Source organism: Tachypleus tridentatus, chromosome 13 (genome assembly GCF_004210375.1).
Source record: "Tachypleus tridentatus isolate NWPU-2018 chromosome 13, ASM421037v1, whole genome shotgun sequence".
NCBI lineage: Eukaryota > Metazoa > Arthropoda > Merostomata > Xiphosura > Limulidae > Tachypleus > Tachypleus tridentatus.
The window spans coordinates 6,339,059-6,361,256 of NC_134837.1; the positions used below are offsets into that span (position 1 = coordinate 6,339,059).

The 22,198-nt window shown below is 32.6% G+C and overlaps 1 protein-coding gene across 1 annotated transcript in view; it reads left to right on the forward strand.

Annotated features, from left to right (window-relative positions):
* Positions 1–1,585: 1,585 nt before the first annotated feature.
* Positions 1,586–22,198, forward strand: part of LOC143239215 (agmatinase, mitochondrial-like) — a 31,168-nt gene continuing 10,555 nt past the window's right edge. The window contains exons 1-4 of the mRNA XM_076480106.1: positions 1,586–1,899; positions 4,274–4,399; positions 11,512–11,696; positions 21,228–21,434. Of these exons, the coding sequence (XP_076336221.1) occupies positions 1,668–1,899; positions 4,274–4,399; positions 11,512–11,696; positions 21,228–21,434 (750 nt within the window). The 5' untranslated portion in view covers positions 1,586–1,667. The remainder of the gene's footprint in view (positions 1,900–4,273; positions 4,400–11,511; positions 11,697–21,227; positions 21,435–22,198) is intronic.

A 22,198-nucleotide genomic window follows, 5' to 3' on the forward strand; every position in this document is an offset into this window, starting at 1 on the left:
GTGACGTTAAACTTCACCAAGTGAGCGTGGACTTCGCCTTTGCAGACTTTGGATGTTCAGCAGTGAATGTGCAAAGTTTCACACATGTCATACAGAACTACCCGGAATAAACTTGTTAACAATTTGTCTCATATTTTGCCTTTTGCGTTTCTTTTTTTGAAGAGTATATATCATTAGGCTAACTCATTAGAAGTGTATTCAAAATTAAAGTTATGTATAGTACACTTCTGGTGAAATAATCCAGTGAAAAATATTTATATTAATGGAACTATGTATTATTTATTATTTTATCAATGGAACTGTTTGTGATATATAGGAATTTCGCACTATCGGATAAAGCGAAGTGATATAAATAGACACTATGTTACAAGTGTTACGAATAGGGGAGTACAAATCCTGATTAATTTATACATAATTTTCTTGTGGCCAAATAAATGAAATGAAATAACTGTGATAAATCGTTAAGGTGAGAGGGAGAAATGTCCTTTGTACCTGACCTTATTTATCTAAAATTATACTTAAAACCGGACCATGACAACACTAACACAAAGCCTAGGATAAACTTAAAACCCATGACAACACTAACATAAAGTCTAGAATAGACCTAAAACCAGACTATGACAACACTAACATAAAGTCTAGAATAGACCTAAAACTCATGACAACACTAACATAAAGTCTAGAATAGACCTAAAACTCATGACAACACTAACATAAAGTCTAGGATAAACTTAAAACCCATTACAACACTAACATGAAGTCTAGGATAAACCTAAAACCCGTGACAACACGAACATACAGTGTAAGATAAACCTAAAACCCATGACAACACTCTCATAAAGTCTAGAATAAACCTACAACCCATGACAACACTAACATGAAGTCTAGGATAAACCTAAAACCAGACTATGACAACACTAACATAAAGTCTAGAATAAACCTACAACCCATGACAACACTAACATGAAGTCTAGGATAAACCTAAAACCCGTGACAACACTAACATACAGTGTAAGATAAACCTAAAACCCATGACAACACTAACATAAAATCTAAGATAAACCTAAAACCCATGACAACACTAACATAAATTTAAGATAAACCTAAAACCCATTACAACACTAACATGAAGTCTAGGATAAACCTAAAACCCGTGACAACACTAACATACAGTGTAAGATAAACCTAACACCCATGACAACACTCTCATAAAGTCTAGAATAAACCTACAACCCATGACAACACTAACATGAAGTCTAGGATAAACCTAAAACCAGACTATGACAACACTAACATAAAGTCTATAATAAACCTACAACCCATGACAACACTAACATGAAGTCTAGGATAAACCTAAAACCCGTGACAACACTAACATAAAATCTAAGATAAACCTAAAACCCATGACAACAGTAGTTTAAAATATCGTGATCTTAATGCTTAATCTATGTGAAATTTGAACTGCAGTGCGAGTGAAAAATATCAAATTCCGACAGACAAACATTTTTAGTTGTTTATTTTATTTTAGCCTTCAACCATAGTTTCGATGTTTTTAGAAGCTGCTATCTGATTTCATGATGAGTTATAAATGTGAAAGACAAATGTAACACAGGACACTCGAGTCCGAAACACATTTACTTTCTTTGCTTCCTAGAGCTTTCTTTAAAATGTATTTTACCCTAACAAGAGCTTTATCCCAGATTTCAAAATATAATCTTGCACACATAAGTAGCTTACATAAAAATGACAATAATTATGGATGGACGCTTTTCCGCATGCTTCACTTTTCGAAGAAAGAAAACCAGCAGTATAATAAACCTTTATCGGCGATGACTCAGATGCCACGGCCCGGTGGAATAGCATCATTTATGCGGCTACCAATTCAAGACACATCGCAAGGTAAGATACGATCAAAATATAACTTACAAATGTGAAGATATTTATTTATTAAAGTAATCGTTACTAAAACTTATTGTAAAAAATAAAGAGTTAGTTATGAACTATTTCTGCTGTGTCCAATGTGAAGAATTCAAATCCACCTTTAGTCTTACAAGCCCATAATCTTAGCACGTCCAATTAGGATACTAAAGATAAAAAAAAGAATTGCACGTTTCCATGATTAGTTGGTGTGTCAGAAGTATTTGTGTGTACTATACTATACATTATTAGTTGGTGTTTCGGTTTGTTTTGCATTAAGCACAAAGCTACACAATGAGCTATCTGTGCTCTGCCCACCACGAGTATCGAAACGCGGTTTTTAGTGTGTAAGTCCGCAGGCATACCACTGTGCCACTGGGGGAAGTTGGTGTTTCAAAAGTATTTGTGTGTGCTATAATATTATACATGATTTGTTGGTGTTTCAGAAGTATTTGTGTGTTATAATACTATACATGATTTGTTGGTGTTTCAGAAGTATTTGTGTGTTATAATACTATACATGATTTGTTGGTGTTTTGGAAGTAAACTAATGCAGTCTGTTTCTATTTTCTCACACCAAGTTCTATGTTTTAAGTAGTGTAACTAAACCAAAGAAGTCATCATAACTCGTTCGTTACGTTGTCAACAGAAGATATCAGGGCCTTGAACCAGCTCAAGAAACAAGTAGAACACGTGATAATGGGCCTGAAAGACCAAGATATTACAAAAGACGGTTGTGCCTTTTTTACAAAATGGAGGATCAAAACTTACTTTATTATAAGTAGTATGATGTCGGTAACAAAATGGGATTCAAACACACTATGTACAGTGGTGTCGGTAACAAAATGGGATTCAAACACACTATGTACAGTGGTGTCGGTAACAAAATGGGATTCAAACACACTATGTACAGTGGTGTCGGTAACAAAATGGGATTCAAACACACTATGTACAGTGGTGTCTCGGTTCTCGAACAATTCGGTTTTCCAACATGTTGTTTGAGAAAAAATGTTTTGGTTATCGAACATAAGCTTGGTTCCTAAACCAAACTGTCGTGGCCCGAACCCCCGAAATAACCCGACTGATGACCCGAACGACCCTTCGACCATTTTCGGCCCACGCCAAGCTTGCCCAAAACATTTTACCCGCACCTGTCGCTCAGTCCACACCCCCGATAAAATCTACTGTGAACGTTCTCGCTTTTCTTTTTGTTTGTTTTTCTAAATATTCTGATTAAATAAACCACCATGGAGTAAAAGAAGGATAATGAAAGCAGCAAACCATAAAGAAAAGTTGTTAGAACCACAATAAAGGTGAAAAAAGATCTCATAGCGAAGTATGAGAGTGGTGTTCACGTGTCTGACCTTGCTACACAGTTTGGTATGGTGAAGTCTACAGTCTGCACCATACTGAAAAATAAAGAGGTCATCAAAGGAACTGATGTTGCAAAAGGAGTGACACTGCTCACAAAACAAAGATCACAAACAATGGAAGAGGTAGAAAAACTGTTGTTGATTTGGGTAAACAAAAAACAGTTAGCTAGTGATAGCATTTCTGAGACCATCATTTGTGAGAAAGCAAAGCAGTTGCATGCTGACCTCCTGAAAAACACCCCTGGAACGAGTGCTGATACAAGTGATGCCATGGGGAGGGTGCCAGGCAGAAACAAACCTCATTAGACAAGTTTTTAGTGAGAAATAGGTCCAGTGAGTCTCAAACAGGTTGCAGCGGTACAAAGAGACAGAAAAGATAAAGAACCCCTGAAGTAGGGTTACCTAATGTTTTTATGGAAGGTGACTCCCCTTTCAAACAATAATAACCCTCATACTCTCTACGTTCCTCACCACCTTTCACTTACGCCATCAGCTCTCCTCAGCACAGGTAAAGTGCAGTTAAATTTTCATTTATTGTTTTTTTATTGTGTTTATAGTTTTTGTGGTTGACATGTAAGTATTATTATACAGGTATAAATAAAAATATTTTTACGTAAAATGCTTCATAATGCGTAATTTTTGGAGGTCTGTAACAGATTAATTTAAATTACAGTATTTCTTATGGGTGTGTGTGTTTTTTTTTTCTTATAGCAAAGCCACATTGGGCTATCTGCTGAGCCCAAAGAGGGGAATCGAATCCCTGATTTTAACGTTGTAAATTTCTTATGGGAAAAATTGATTCGGTTTTCGAACAGCCTTCTGGAACGGATTAAGTTCGAGAACCGAGGTACCACTGTATATTTATTTTAAAATTAAAAATATCCTACTTTATCTTTATATTATAATATTTTTTTATGTTTCTACATACAGATGTCGTAAAATAATTTTTGATTGAACATACAAAATTTTTCTTATTTTTCTAGGCCTCAATGTTTGTTTTGTTGGAGTTCCTTTAGATACTGGAGCTTCCAATAGACCTGGAACAAGATTTGGACCCAGACAAATTCGCACAGAGTCCGTATTGGTCCGGCCTGTAAATGGGAGAACAGGTATGATTAATATTTATATTTACAGATGTAGTGACCATTAACAATGCATTCTGGTCTTTATAAGTAGGGACGTATGTTTGATTATCCATACTCATGATTTTTAGTTTAGCTCTAATTAAATAATTGCTCAGTTTGAAAATTTATATTAATAATATCGTCAGCACATGATAATCAGTTGTGTTATACGAAACGCTCGTGTTTGGCCAAATGCCCATGCTATATATATTCAAAATATGAAGTATAAAAATATGGTCTCCAACCCATGCTCTATGTATATATACATATAAAATATAAGAAATATATAAATATGGTCACTAACCCATTTCGCAACGGGCTTGATATAATATACACGTGTTCGTCTATCTCCTAGTACACATTAAGTATTCACACTATAACTTTTAATAAAGTATGTGTAGCCTCACAAACTTTGGTAAGCGTTTAGTAAAGATTACAAATATTTTATAATGAAATACATTTACCAAAGATTTGTCTTTAAAAAATATTAGTGTGTTTCGTCACTAATCTGAATTCAAAGTGATTTCTTGTGATGATTAATTAAAAATATTCGTCTGTTTCGTCACTAGTCTGAATTCAAAGTGATTTATTGTGATGATTAATTAAAAATATTAGTGTGTTTCGTCACTAGTCTGAATTCAAAGTGATGTCTTCTGATGATTAATTAAAAATATTCGTCTGTTTCGTCACTAGTCTAAATTAAAAGTGATTTCTTGTGATGATAAATTAAAAATATTCGTCTGTTTCGTCACTAGTCTAAATTCAAAGTGATTTCTTGTGATGATTAATTAAAAATATTCGTCTGTTTCGTCACTAGTCTAAATTCAAAGTGATTTCTTGTGATAATTAATTAAAAATATTAGTGTGTTTCGTCACTAGTCTGAATTCAAAGTGATGTCTTGTGATGATTAATTAAAAATATTAGTGTGTTTCGTCACTGGTCTGAATTCAAAGTGGTGTCTTGTGATGATTAATTAAAAATATTAGTGTGTTTCGTCACTAGTCTAAATTTAAAGTGATTTCTTGTGATGATCAATTAAAAATATTCGTCTGTTTCGTCACTAGTCTAAATTCAAAGTGATTTCTTGTGATAATTAATTAAAATATTAGTGTGTTTCCTCACTAGTCTGAATTCAAAGTGATGTCTTGTGATGATTAATTAAAAATATTCGTCTGTTTCGTCACTAGTCTAAATTCAAAGTGATTTATTGTGATGATTAATTAAAAATATTCGTCTGCTTCGTCACTAGTCTAAATTCAAAGTGATTTCTTGTGATGATTAATTAAAAATATTAGTGTGTTTCGTCACTGGTCTGAATTCATAGTGATTTCTTGTGATGATTAATAATCCATTTCTCTCCCTAAAATCTCAAATATTATTTGTGTAATCTCTAAAATTTCTTAAACACATTTCAAATGTTTGTTTTCAGTGAGACTTTATGTTTTATGTTGTTCTCTATACTCAAACTCTGTGGGGTCTGTCACTTGACCAATCTCGTAAAGATCACAAAAAATTAGGAAATAAATATAAATTATGTTTTTCTCGTGCTGGAATGACAAAATATTAAAACAAAAATATCAATATTTAGTCTAAGTACCTTAAGTCTTGTAACACTCTATATTTATATATATATTTATTATTTGTTATTATGCTAACCTTCCATTCATTCCTAGCTAACATTACATAACTTGCGTTGACGAGATGTACGTACACTCAGGTTACGTACACAATTATGTAAAACGAACCCTTAGTCTTTCTTGTATTTTAGTGGATTCGAATTTTGTAATATACAGTAACATTGCAGCTATTACACATAATATATGTGTATAGATTATTACTATTTAGAAGTAAATTATTAAACTTATTTTTCTTAAACCATAGAACAATAAATAAAGAAGTAAAGCAAACAGTTATCTCTTCTCGCTATGACCTTTGAACTTTGAACTCTGATGTTGCTGGACATAGGTTGCTAAGCCTTTTAAAATTTCACATGTGAAGGACATCAATGTTTTTTAGGTTTTATATATACAGTTGAATAACCAAATAATCATAAATAACTACACTGATACTACAGAATTACACCATAATTTATTAAGCTTATAAGTAAGATTTACTTAAATTAAAAAAATATGAAACTTCGAGTACTAGCAACAACACTTAACTTATTGAAATCTTGGATTGAAAGAACATTGTAACGTTTTCAAATATTAAAATGGCAGAGAAAACCACACTGGAGACATTCTGAGCTGTTGATTGGTTACTCACATGTCATATATTGAAGTAAGTGTATGTAAAGAACCGTTTCCAAAAATGGAAAGAGATGAACGGGACCACCATGTTTGATTCAGTACAGAAGTCATATCTCAGTGATTCAGTACAGAAGTCATATCTCAACAAAATAAAAATATGTTTAGGTCTTATTTTGCATCTTAGCTTGTTAATATTGTTAATTTGAATTCCTAATCTATATGAAACTATAGACTTAGTATTTATTACACCAAAAACATCTGATTACAAACATTGCTCACTAAACTCTATATTTAAGTGTGTTCTTTTAATATTTACTTTTAAATTAACTAATATATAACATTAAGGTTTGAATTATAATTTACAATATGATTCCAAGTGAAAGTTAAGCACTTTTACAGCTTACTCTGATCTTTACCTAATTCAATAAAGTGCGTAATGCTTTTTAACAACATCGAACTGATTATACATCTAGACGAACTACCGCAGAATCCACGACAGTTTTCTGTTTCACGACTAAATAAAACGAAAATTATTAGTAACAAATATTTATATTTCTTGCTTTTGAAGTTCATATGTCATGCAGTGTTGTAACATATAAACCCTTCTCGTAATTTAAGGCACATTCTATTGACGTCATGACAGTATAAGTTGCAACGTTGAGTGTTTGTTGTCTGCTGACTGACTGACTGACCCCCTCCAGGCAGTTTCGAGCAAACAAATTTATCCCAGTAAAACATATTAACAAAGATATAAATGTTTGTTTGTAATTAAACACAAAGCTATACAATGGGCTATTTATGCTTTGCCCACCGTTGGTATCGAAACTGGTTTTTAGCCTTGCAAGTCCGCCGGCATGTCGCTGTGCCACTGGGAGACCAAATATAAATGAATTTTACGTTTTAAATGCATAAATGTGCCTGGCATGGCCTAGCGCTTTAAGGCGTGCGCTTCGTAATCTTAGGGTCGCGGGTTCGCGCCCGAGTCGCGCCAAACATACTCTCTCTCCCAGCCGTGGGGGCGTTATAATGTGACGGTAAATCCCACTTTTCGTTGGTAAAAGAGTAGCCCAAGAGTTGGCGGTGGCTGGTGATGACTAGCTGCCTTACCTGTCTTACACTGCTAAATTAGGTACGGCTCGGTGCAGTGGGCTAACAACCTATTCACTTAAATACCTGTTCATGAAACCGCAAGTGATTGCGGCCTTATGTTCCTTGATGGAACCGAGTGGTAAATGCTGATGATGAAATGAATAAAGAGTGTAATTTTATAAATACAATTTTATTTTATTATAGAAATTATATCAATAATTATAACTAATAATCATAGATATTTATATTACAGTATTTAATATCCATAAAAATAACGTTTAAATAAAACATAACCAAGCACTAAAGAAATTCACAAGTTATATAAAATTCAAATTACTTCCAGTTTTATTTGTGAAATAGGTTTCATTTAATAATATATTTTACTGCTTATCACAAGACCAAAATGGAAATCAAAGAGTATTTAACCTAGAACTGTAACAGTATTCAAACTACCTTAACGGTTTTTTAACATGGAACTTGTCTTAATTCATTTTGGGAAGGCCTTTCACCAGATTTTGGAACATGGCTGCGGGGATTTTCACCTATTCAGCCACAAGAGTATTAGTGAGGTTGGGCACTGATGTTAGACGAGAAGGTCTGGCTCGCAGTCGGTGTTCCAATTCATCTCAAAGGTGTTCAATGGAGTTGGGGTCAGGGCTCTGTGCAGGCCAGTCAAGTTCTTCCACACCAACCTCGGAAACCGTGTCTTTATGAAACTTGCTTTGGGCACGGGGATTGCCATGCTTAAACAAAAAGGGTCTTCCCAAACTGTTGCCAAAGGTGGAAGCACACAATTCTCTAGAATGTCATTGTATGCTGTAGCATTAAGATTTCTCTTCACTGGAACTAAACAGCCAAGCCCAAACCATGAAAAACAGCCTCACACCATTATTCATCCTCCACAAAACTTTACAGTTGGCTCTATGCATTCAGGCAGGTAGCGTTCTTCTGCCATCTGTCAAACCCAGATTCATCTGTCAGATAGACACAACGTTCAGTAAGGAAGTTGATACAACGACTGAAGCTAGTTTTGTTATATCATGGAATATTGCTAAATACCCATATTCTGATGGTGAATTTGTTAAGAAGAATATAGCTGAAGTTGCAGTGTTAGATCCAAATAACACAAAACTTCAGCGACTAATAGCACAACCAGTAGCTTCACGCCACACTACAGAGATACGTATCTCCCAAGTCAGTGCTGACGTTACAGGCAAAATGGAAAATTACGAATCTACAGACACACAAAACAACCCACAACTGGCAGTATTTATTCGTTATGTTTCCTCTGATGTAACTGTGAAAGAAGAGATGTTACACTCAGTGGCACTAAAAGAAACAACTCGTGGTGTTGACATTAAAAACGCGCTTGACAGAGCCTTAACAAATGCTGATATTCCACTGAATAAACTGGTCAGTGTTGCAACAGATGGAGCACCTGCAATGGTGGGGAAAAATGAAGGATTAATTGCACTTATGAAAAGTGATCCCAGCTTTCCAGAATTTCTCCCTGTTCATTACATTATTCATCATGAACACCTGGCAGTCAGATACTTCAACTATGAAAATGTTATGAAATTTGTTTTTGAAATTGTTTATTCCACACGCTTAAATGGGAAGATCCACCGACAGTTCAAAAATTTTATTGAAGAACTGGAGTTTGAAGATAAACTCAGTGATGTCTCTTTTTTTCGGTATTATGATGTGGCTGTCAACCAGCAGTGTCTTAAATAGGTTTGTGGATCAGTTGGAGTCTATTATTACTTTTCATGTATTAAAAAAAAATGATCCTATCTTCAACTTGGCACTCCAGAGGAAGAATAAGATTGTTTCTGATCTTACTCAGGCAATTTTCAGCTTTCAGAATAAAATAAGACTTTTTCAAAGAGATATATTGTCAAGAAACTTCAGTCACTTTCCCAATCTCACAAGGTGTGTAAATACATTCTCTGATATTGAAATAAAAGACCACAAACTGGAAGAATACAAAGACAGATTACAAGGACTGCTTGATAATTTCTTAGACAGGTTTGAGGACTTGCAGAAGCTGAAGCCCTGATTCGTCTTTCTTGTAAATCCATTCATGGTTGATGTGACCAATGATGGTTGCCCAATTCTCAAACCTCTGGTTACAAAATCATCTGCTTTGGAAATGGAACTAATAGCACCACAGAAGAAACTGGGTCTAAAGATGATCTATAAATCCCATTCTACAGTTGAGTTCTGAAAGCAAATTCCAGAATTAAAATATCCTGAACTGAAGGAAACCATTGTGCAATTCATCTCAATTTTCAATACAACATATTGCTGTAAATCACTGTACTCTGTAATGAAGTTTCTGAACTTGAAGCATCGTGCAGTCCTTACAAACTAACACCTGACGGAGCTAATTCGTACAGCCTTGACAACATATCAGCCGGAATTTCAACGACTCACAACCAAGATGGAAACTCACAGAATCTCTACTGGCATTAAATTGCCTGATAATTGTATCAATGTCTGTTTGGTTTGTTTTGAATTTCGCGCAAAGCTACTCGAGGGCTCTCTGTGCTACCCATCTCTAATTTAGCAGTGTAATACTAGAGGGAAAGCATTTAGTGATCACCAACGAAGAGTGGGATTGACCTCACATTTTAACGCCACACAGCTAAAAGGGCGAGCGTGTTTGGTGTGACGGTGATTTAAACCCGTGACCCTCAGATTACGAGTTGAGTGTCTTAACAACCTGGCCGTGTTGAGCCATCAATGTCTGTTTGTGTCAGAAAAAAATATTATGACCAGACTACAATTTTGTAAGGTGGTATCTGATTAAAATTACCCTAATTTTATAGTTTTACATATTTTCCTCCATGTTCTGACCAGATATTTACTGAAACAAATAAATATCATTAAAAATATCTGTTTTACCCCTTTTATTTCTATTTTTGGCTGTCTCATTTAATGTTAATGAAATGCAAATTTGCATATTTTTCTTAGATATTTCTGTAGTTTATTACCATATTAAATACGTTCAATATAGTTAAAACAACAATCAGAAAGGATTTTGAAAACGTTTGGTATATATATGTGTACTTTGTGATTATTGAAACTAACAGTATCTGATAATTTAAAAACTACATACATAAATAAATATTATTACGTTCATGTATTTCTTAATACTTACATAAAATGTATGTAACAAAGTGTACGTGTAACAATAAAAACGTGTGTGTAATATTTGTTCATGTCTTGTGGCTCTCAAACATCTGAAGTTTATGGTATGTAGGTTTAATGTTAAGGAATGTTGGCCACCCCTGGTATATGAGTACTGACATGTATATATTGGTATATATGATATACATTTTAAGCTACATATATATGCATACATTGTGGGTGAGGTTAATGTCAATATATGTATTACACATTGTGCATTATGTAATATAAATATTAAGGTGCGTATATATATAAACGTTGTATACACTGTGTATTATATGTATGGATATAGATATATATATATATACCTTGTGTGAGGTATAAGTATTAACATGTATATACACCAAAATCTATATATACGTTGTATGTAATGTAATTATCATTTCCTTTCAATGTCCTAGTTAAGCATAAAGGAACCGATTGAACGATCTCAGCTATTTTATATGTAATATCCATGAGAGTATTTTTCTCAGGTAAAGTATATATATCTTCATCACTAGCATAAGTTTTAAAAAGTTTGATCTCTATGTTACTGATTATATCATTTCTTTCATGCACTATTAAAGGAGCTATGCCTTTAGAAACTCTTCAAGTTGCAGATATTGGTGACATTCCAATCGCAATGTATGAAATTCAACAAGCAGTCAGAGATATCAGATCAGGAATACAGAAAATATTAAATGATGACTGTACACCACTGACGATGGGAGGTGACCATACAATCACTTATCCCATTTTACAGGCGATTAAAGTAGGTAAAAAGTTCGAGTTACCAGAAATGTTCACACTTGTATTTCCATAAAGTACTATTTTAGTTGAATAATGCTACAAATTCAATGGTAGTCAAGAAATATATAATTTATAATAAACATTTCTATAAGAACATCTAGGAATTTAAAAATCATACAAGTAGAACTAGTACAACAACTTAAGGTTCAGCAACACTTGTTAGAATATTTAAATCATACAAGTAGGACTAGTACAACAACTTAAGGTTCATCAACACTTGTTAGAATATTTAAATCATACAAGTAGAACTAGTACAACAACTTAAGGTTCATCAACACTTGTTAGAATATTTAAATCATACAAGTAGAACTAGTACAACAACTTAAGGTTCATCAACACTTGTTAGAATATTTAAATCATACAAGTAGAACTAGTACAACAACTTAAGGTTCATCAACACTTGCTAGAATATTTAAATCATACAAGTAGAACGAGTACAACAACTTAAGGTTCATCAACACTTGTTAGAATATTTAAATCATACAAGTAGAACGAGTACAACAACTTAAGGTTCATCAACACTCGTTAGAATATTTAAATCAAAGAAGTAGAACTAGTACAACAACTTAAGGTTCATCGACACTTGTTAGAATATTTAAATCATACAAGTAGGACTAGTACAACAACATAAGGTTCATCAACACTTGTTAAAATATTTAAATTATAAAAGTAGGACTAGTACAACAACTTAAGGTTCATCAACACTTATTAGCATATATTTAAATTATACAAGTAGAACTACTACAACAACTTAAGGTTCATCAACACTCGTTAGAATATTTAAATCAAAGAAGTAGAACTAGTACAACAACTTAAGGTTCATCGACACTTGTTAGAATATTTAAATCATACAAGTAAAACTAGTGCAACAACTTAAGGTTCATCGACACTTGTTAGAATATTTAAATCATACAAGTAGGACTAGTACAACAACTTAAGGTTCATCAACACTTATTAGCATATATTTAAATCATACAAGTAGGACTAGTACAACAACTTAAGGTTCATCAACACTTATTAGCATATATTTAAATCATACAAGTAGAACTACTACAACAACTTAAGGTTCATCAACACTTCTTAGAATATTTAAATCATACAAGTAGAACAAGTACAACAACTTAAGGTTCATCGACACTTGTTAGAATATTTAAATCATACAAGTAGGACTAGTACAACAACTTAAGGTTCATCAACACTTATTAGCATATATTTAAATTATACAAGTAGAACTACTACAACAACTTAAGGTTCATCAACACTCGTTAGAATATTTAAATCAAAGAAGTAGAACTAGTACAACAACTTAAGGTTCATCGACACTTGTTAGAATATTTAAATCATACAAGTAGGACTAGTACAACAACTTAAGGTTCATCAACACTTATTAGCATATATTTAAATCATACAAGTAGAACTACTACAACAACTTAAGGTTCATCAACACTTGTTAGAATATTTAAATCATACAAGTAGAACTAGTACAACAACTTAAGGTTCATCAACACTTGTTAGAATATTTAAATCATACAAGTAGGACCAGTACAACAAATTAAGGTTCATCAACACTTGTTAAAATATTTAAATCATACAAGTAGAACTAGTACAACAACTTGAGGTTCATCGACACTTGTTAGAATATTTAAATCATACAAGTAGAACTAGTACAACAACTTAAGGTTCATCAACACTCGTTAGAATATTTAAATCAAAGAAGTAGAACTAATACAACAACTTAAGGTTCATCGACACTTGTTAGAATATTTAAATCATACAAGTAGGACTAGTACAACAACTTAAGGTTCATCAACACTCGTTAGAATATTTAAATCAAAGAAGTAGAACTAGTACAACAACTTAAGGTTCATCAACACTTGTTAGAATATTTAAATCATACAAGTAAAACTAGTGCAACAACTTAAGGTTCATCGACACTTGTTAGAATATTTAAATCATACAAGTAGGACTAGTACAACAACTTAAGGTTCATCAACACTTATTAGCATATATTTAAATCATACAAGTAGAACTACTACAACAACTTAAGGTTCATCAACACTTGTTAGAATATTTAAATCATACAAGTAGGACCAGTACAACAACTTAAGGTTCATCAACACTTGTTAAAATATTTAAATCATACAAGTAGAACTAGTACAACAACTTGAGGTTCATCGACACTTGTTAGAATATTTAAATCATACAAGTAGAACTAGTACAACAACTTAAGGTTCATCAACACTCGTTAGAATATTTAAATCAAAGAAGTAGAACTAATACAACAACTTAAGGTTCATCGACACTTGTTAGAATATTTAAATCATACAAGTAGGACTAGTACAACAACTTAAGGTTCATCAACACTTGTTAGAATATTTAAATCATACAAGTAGGACTAGTACAACAACTTACGGTTCATCAACACTAGTTAGAATATTTAAATCATACAAGTAGGACTAGTACAACAAATTAAGGTTCATCAACACTTGTTAGAATATTTAAATCATACAAGTAGAACTAGTACAACAACTTAAGGTTCATCAACACTCGTTAGAATATTTAAATCAAAGAAGTAGAACTAATACAACAACTTAAGGTTCATCGACACTTGTTAGAATATTTAAATCATACAAGTAGGACTAGTACAACAACTTAAGGTTCATCAACACTTGTTAGAATATTTAAATCATACAAGTAGGACTAGTACAACAACTTACGGTTCATCAACACTAGTTAGAATATTTAAATCATACAAGTAGGACTAGTACAACAAATTAAGGTTCATCAACACTTGTTAGAATATTTAAATCATACAAGTAGGACTAGTACAACAACTTAAGGTTCATCAACACTTGTTAGAATATTTAAATCATACAAGTAGAACTAGTACAACAACTTAAGGTTCATCAACACTCGTTAGAATATTTAAATCAAAGAAGTAGAACTAGTACAACAACTTAAGGTTCATCGACACTTGTTAGAATATTTAAATCATACAAGTAGGACTAGTACAACAACTTAAGGTTCATCAACACTTGTTAGAATATTTAAATCATACAAGTAGGACTAGTACAGCAACTTAAGGTTCATCAACACTAGTTAGAATATTTAAATCATACAAGTAGGACTAGTACAACAACTTGAGGTTCATCAACACTTGTTAGAATATTTAAATCATACAAGTAGGACTAGTACAACAACTTAAGGTTCATGAACGCCTTAAAGAATATTTAAAAGTCATACAAGTAGAAGTAGTACAACAACTTAAGGTTCATGAACACTTCTCAGAATATTTAAAAGTCAGAAAGAAGAACTTAAGATTAATAAACACTTGTTACAATATTTAAAAGTCACACAAGTACAACTACCACAACAAATTAAGATTCATAAACACTTTTTAGAATATTTAAAACTCAGAAAGAAGAACTTAAGGGTCATAAACACTTGCTTCTATATTTAAAAGTCATACAAGCAGAACTAGTACAACAACTTAAATTTGATCAACACTTGTTAGAATATTTAAATCATACAAGTAGAACCAGTACAACAACTTAAGGTTCATCAACACTTGTTAGAATATTTAAATCATACAAGTAGGACCAGTACAACAACTTAAGGTTCATCAACACTTGTTAAAATATTTAAATCATACAAGTAGAACTAGTACAACAACTTGAGGTTCATCGACACTTGTTAGAATATTTAAATCATACAAGTAGAACTAGTACAACAACTTAAGGTTCATCAACACTCGTTAGAATATTTAAATCAAAGAAGTAGAACTAATACAACAACTTAAGGTTCATCGACACTTGTTAGAATATTTAAATCATACAAGTAGGACTAGTACAACAACTTAAGGTTCATGAACGCCTTAAAGAATATTTAAAAGTCATACAAGTAGAAGTAGTACAACAACTTAAGGTTCATGAACACTTGCTAAAATATTTAAAAGTCATACAAAAAGAACTAGTACAACAACTTAAGATTCATGAACACTTCTCAGAATATTTAAAAGTCAGAAAGAAGAACTTAAGATTAATAAACACTTGTTACAATATTTAAAAGTCACACAAGTACAACTACCACAACAAATTAAGATTCATAAACACTTTTTAGAATATTTAAAACTCAGAAAGAAGAACTTAAGGGTCATAAACACTTGCTTCTATATTTAAAAGTCATACAAGCAGAACTAGTACAACAACTTAAATTTGATCAACACTTGTTAGAATATTTAAATCATACAAGTAGAACCAGTACAACAACTTAAGGTTCATCAACACTTGTTAGAATATTTAAATCATACAAGTAGAACTAGTACAACAACATAAGGTTCATCAACACTTGTTAGAATATTTAAATCATACAAGTAGGACCAGTACAACAACTTAAGGTTCATCAACACTTGTTAGAATATTTAAATCATACAAGTAGGACCAGTACAACAACTTAAGGGTCATCAACACTTGTTAGAATATTTAAATCATACAAGTAGGACCAGTACAACAACTTAAGGTTCATCAACACTTGTTAAAATATTTAAATCATATAAGTAGAACTAGTAAAACAACTTAAGGTTCATCAACACTTGTTAGAATATTTAAATCATACAAGTAGGACCAGTACAACAACTTAAGGTTCATCAACACTTGTTAGAATATTTAAATCATACAAGTAGGACCAGTACAACAACTTAAGGGTCATCAACACTTGTTAGAATATTTAAATCATACAAGTAGGACCAGTACAACAACTTAAGGTTCATCAACACTTGTTAAAATACTTAAATCATACAAGTAGAACTAGTACAACAACTTAAGGTTCATCAACACTTGTTAGAATATTTAAATCATACAAGTAGGACCAGTACAACAACTTAAGGCTCATCAACACTTGTCAATGTCGATATTCACAACTCACCACAGTATTTTTATATTATTTATGCACTGCTAGTACAGATAGTCACACCTTAATTCAGTATTTTTATATTATTTATGCACTGCTAGTATAGATATTCACACCTAAATTCAGTATTTTTATATTATTTATGCACTGCTAGTACAGATATTGACACCTAAATTCAGAATTTTTATATTATTTATGCACTGCTAGTACAGATATTCACACCTAAATTCAGTATTTTTATATTATTTATGCAATGCTAGTACAGATATTCACACCTAAATTCAGTATTTTTATATTATTTATGCACTGCTAGTACAGATATTCACACCTAAATTCAGTATTTTTATATTATTTATGCACTGCTAGTACAGATATTGACACCTAAATTCAGTATTTTTATATTATTTATGCACTGCTAGTATAGATATTCACACCTAAATTCAGTATTTTTATATTATATATGCACTGCTAGTATAGACATTCACACCTAAATTCAGTATTTTTATATTATTTATGCACTGCTAGTACAGATATTCATACCTAAATTCAGTATTTTTATATTATTTATGCACTGCTAGTACAGATATTCATACCTAAATTCAGTATTTTTATATTATTTATGCACTGCTAGTACAGATATTCACACCTAAATTCAGTATTTTTATATTATTTATGCAATGCTAGTACAGATATTCACACCTAAATTCAGTATTTTTATATTATTTATGCACTGCTAGTACAGATATTCATACCTAAATTCAGTATTTTTATATTATTTATGCACTGCTAGTACAGATATTCACACCTAAATTCAGTATTTTTATATTATTTATGCAATGCTAGTACAGATATTCACACCTAAATTCAGTATTTTTATATTATTTATGCACTGCTAGTACAGATATTCACACCTAAATTCAGTATTTTTATATTATTTATGCACTGCTAGTACAGATATTGACACCTAAATTCAGTATTTTTATATTATTTATGCACTGCCAGTACAGATATTCACACCTAAATTCAGTATTTTTATATTATTTATGCACTGCTAGTACAGATATTCACACCTAAATTCAGTATTTTTATATTATTTATGAAATGCTAGTACAGATATTCACACCTAAATTCAGTATTTTTATATTATTTATGCACTGCTAGTACAGATATTCACACCTAAATTCAGTATTTTTATATTATTTATGCACTGCTAGTACAGATATTCACACCTAAATTCAGTATTTCTATATTATTTATGCACTGCTAGTATAGATATTCACACCTGCCTATAGTATTTTTAAACTATTCAACCCCAGATAGTGTAAATATTTAAATCTCATTACAGTATTTTAAATTATTCATTCTCTACTAGTGTCAGGCATGGCCAGGTGCGTTAAGGCTTTCAACTTGTAATCTGAGGGTAACTGTTACGAATCCCCATCACACCAAACATGCCATTTCATCTGTGGGAGTGTTATAATGTGGCATCCAATCCCACTATTTGTTGGTAAAAGAGTAGCCCAAGAGTTGACGGTGGGTTATGATGATTAGCTGCCTTCCCTCTAGTCTTACACTGGGACGACTATTGCAGATAGCCCATGTGTATATTTGAGCGAAATTCAAAACAAACAAACAATCTACTGCTACTGTAGATTTTACACCTGAATAGTTTTATTCACATGCTGCCGGTGTAGATATTCACACCTACCCACAGTAATTTAAAATTATTCATCTGCTGCTAGTGTAGATATTCACACCTATCCACAGTATTTTAAAATTATTCATGTGCTGCTATTGTAGATATTCACACCTATCCACAGTATTTTAAAATTATTCATGTGCTGCTAGTGTAGATATTCACACCTACCCACAGTATTTTAAAATTATTCATGTGCTGCTAGTGTAGATAATCACATCTGACCAGAGTAATTATAAAATACTGATCCCCTACTAATGTAAGTATTCACAGCTGAGTACAGTATTTTTAAATTATTCACCTTCTAGCTGGTGTAGATATTCACACCTTACTATAGTTTTTTTTTAACTAGAGTTGACCTAGGTAGGTCGAAACGTTATTCTAGCTTACCAATAAAAGTGTTGATACATATGCCAGTCGTTCTGAAATAAATTTGTGTTTAAAGTAGGTTTCTTGTAACCGAGAAGTGATTTTAAAATATATTATAAATGCTCCAATGACAGTAAGTGTTAAAATCTAATTACAAGTCAATGACATAAAGTCATTAAATCACGAAAAAAACGAATCTCACTGGAATCTAAAAATATCAAATCATAGTTATAATCCAGACAAAGCACAATAAGTTATATATTAACAATTTTTCTCTCACATAAATAAGTTAAAACAAACATTATTAGTGTAAAATACAAATAGTGTGAATTTTAGCTAAATTAACACAAAAATCACACTTTTGAAACAAAATATTAGGACAAAGACAAGGAATTGTTCCCCACCTAACACGTGTTCAGAAACTGTTCAACTTCAAGTGACCTTTATAGGTGTTAAAGTTCAGTACAATTTAAATGACACAAGTTTATTGTATGGAAGAACTGCCTCATTTGTTTTTCGGTTTATAATGTCCTTCTTATGTGTTTCAAACTTCCTTCTGTTTCACATGATTGTAACAATAAGGACGCCATGTTTGAAGTCAAATTATGGTTACTAGAAACAGAATATTCGTGAGTGACAAGAAAACAATTTGACTTTAGAATTTTCCCTTCGAGCTCAAATTCTTTTACGTTGTACTCCACGCAGATTTGTTCTTTCTTTTAATTTATTGGATATTTCAGAAAGGGATTCTTGACTTTAGATTTGGATTTTCAATTAATTGAATACAATAAATTCTTCAAAGGTATTTCTTCGTTGAATTTCAAAGGATGGCATGTTGTGTGGGCTCTTAGAAATACTGGGCCCAGCATGGCCAGGTGGATAAGGAACTTGATTTGTAATTTGAAACTTACGGACTAGAATCCCCGTCACACCAAACATGCTCGCCCTTTCAGGTGTAACAGCGTTATAATGTGACGGCCAATCCCACTATTCGTTGGTAAAAGAGTAGCCCAAGAATTGGCAGTGGGTGTTGATGACCATCTGCCTTCTCTCTTGTCTTACATTGCTAAATTGGGAACAGACATATTACCGTACATGTTTTGTACTTTTTTTGATGACATTATAAAATTAAAAGAACTGTGTAAATACAATAAAACAAACAAATAAAAAATTCCAGACACATTACGCATCCAGGTCTTAAGAATTTCATAATACGATACAATTCCAATCTAACAAATCACAAAAACAGAATAGATTCCATTCTGTAATACACACTGAAATACAGATTAACAAAACCAACAACAAATGGCTAATCCAATACAACCGAAAACTATTTGATAAGAAAAACCTAGTAGAGTTTGTCAAAGTTTTATGTATAATATGATGCAAGTTTAATTCAAAACAAAGGATATCAGCAAAAAATAAAAACAAACTTATGCAAATCCAAACTAGTTATACATAGTACAAATCCAAACTACTAATACGTGGTACAAATTCAAACTAGTTATACTTGGTACAACTCCAATCTAGTTATACATGGTTCAAATTCAAACTAGTTATACTTGGTACAACTCCAATCTAGTTATACACGGTACAAATCCAAATTAGTCATACTTGGTACAACTCCATTCTAGTTATACACGGTACAAATCCAAACTAGTTGTACATGGTACAAATGCAGTCTAGTTGTACATGGTACAAATCCAATCTAGTTATACAGGATACAAATCCAACCTGGTTATGCATGGTACAAATCCAACCGAGACATACATGGTAGAAATCCAAACGTTACATCAACCGATAAACTTTGCAAGTCTTCACATTTAATTCGTTTAAACTGGTAATTCAAACTCATATTTTTTTACTTGTACGGTACAAGTGTCATTAAAGGTATGGCGCCATATTAAAAGTTAAGACAGTATATATATATACACACACACGTATATATATATATATGTATGTACTTTTTATCCGTGGAATATTCTTTTATGATAGTTAACAAAACTAAATATCTAAAACAAATGATTTTTATTTTGAAAATTTTAAGATGTTAGTGCTTGTATTATTATCAGCTTGAGAAACTGTTTGTTTGCAGTTAACCATGAAGCTACAGTTTGGGGGTTATCGAAACCATCACGGGTATCGAACCTTGGTTTCTGGGATAGTAAGTCCGCAGAGATATCACTTAGCCATTAGGGGCTAACTAACCGTATAATTAAACATAATTGTTGCATTGTGTTTACCTTTTATCTAGCCCCCAGTGGCTCAGCAGTATGTCTGTGGACGTACAACGCTAAAACCGGGTTTCGATACCCGTGGTGGGCAGAACACAGATAGCTACTTGTGTAGCTTAATTCAAAACGACCTTTTATCTGTCTTCATGATATGATCCCTATTGATTATCAGTTTGTTAAATACAGAGATAAAATTCTTAGCTTAGGTAAATTACATGCTGACTGTATGATACTGTAATATGAGTTTAATAAGTAATGTTCTAAGCTATTGTTTTAATTATTTCAGGATAAACATGGTCCCGTGGGGTTGATCCACGTTGACGCTCATGCTGATATCAGTGATGAAGTCCTTGGATGTAAAATACAACATGGAACTCCCATCAAGCGAGCAGTAGATGAAGGACTTTTGGATTGTAAGAGGGTAGCTCAGATTGGACTTCGAGGAACTCTCTATATAGATCAGGATTTCCGATACAAGTGGTCAAGAGATCAGGTGAGACTTTAAAAATTGTTGTGTTTGAAAAACAACTTTGTCCAAAGTTTGCAGACATGAACAGTTTAAAGCATTTTTAGATTTTTTATCTTTGTGTCAAAGTAAACATTCTTGGTTTTCTTTCGAATCTCAGATGGGGATTTGAATATAAACCGATAATCAAGATGCTGCTACTGAAGTGCACTGTGTTTGCAAGGCTCTTCATTTCCCTATGAAGATATGGGTCCAAACTAGGCTAACGGGATATGGGTCCAAACTAAGCTAACGGAATATTGGTCCAAACTAAGCTAACGGGATATGTGTCCAAACTAAGCTAACGGGATATTGGTCCAAACTAAGCTAACGGGATATTGGTCCAAACTAACCTAACGGAATATTGGTCCAAACTAAGCTAACGGGATATTGGTCCAAACTAAGCTAACGGGATATGGGTCCAAACTAGGCTAACGGGGTATGGGTCCAAACTAGGCTAACGGGATATGGGTCCAAACTAAGCTAACGGAATATTGGTCCAAACTAAGCTAACGGATATGTGTCCAAACTAAGCTAACGGATATTGGTCCAAACTAAGCTAACGGGATATTGGTCCAAACTAACCTAACGGAATATTGGTCCAAACTAAGCTAACGGGATATTGGTCCAAACTAAGCTAACGGGATATGGGTCCAAACTAGGCTAACGGGGTATGGGTCCAAACTAGGCTAACAGGATATGGGTCAAAACTAAACTAACGGAATATTGGTTCAAACTAGGCTAACGGGATA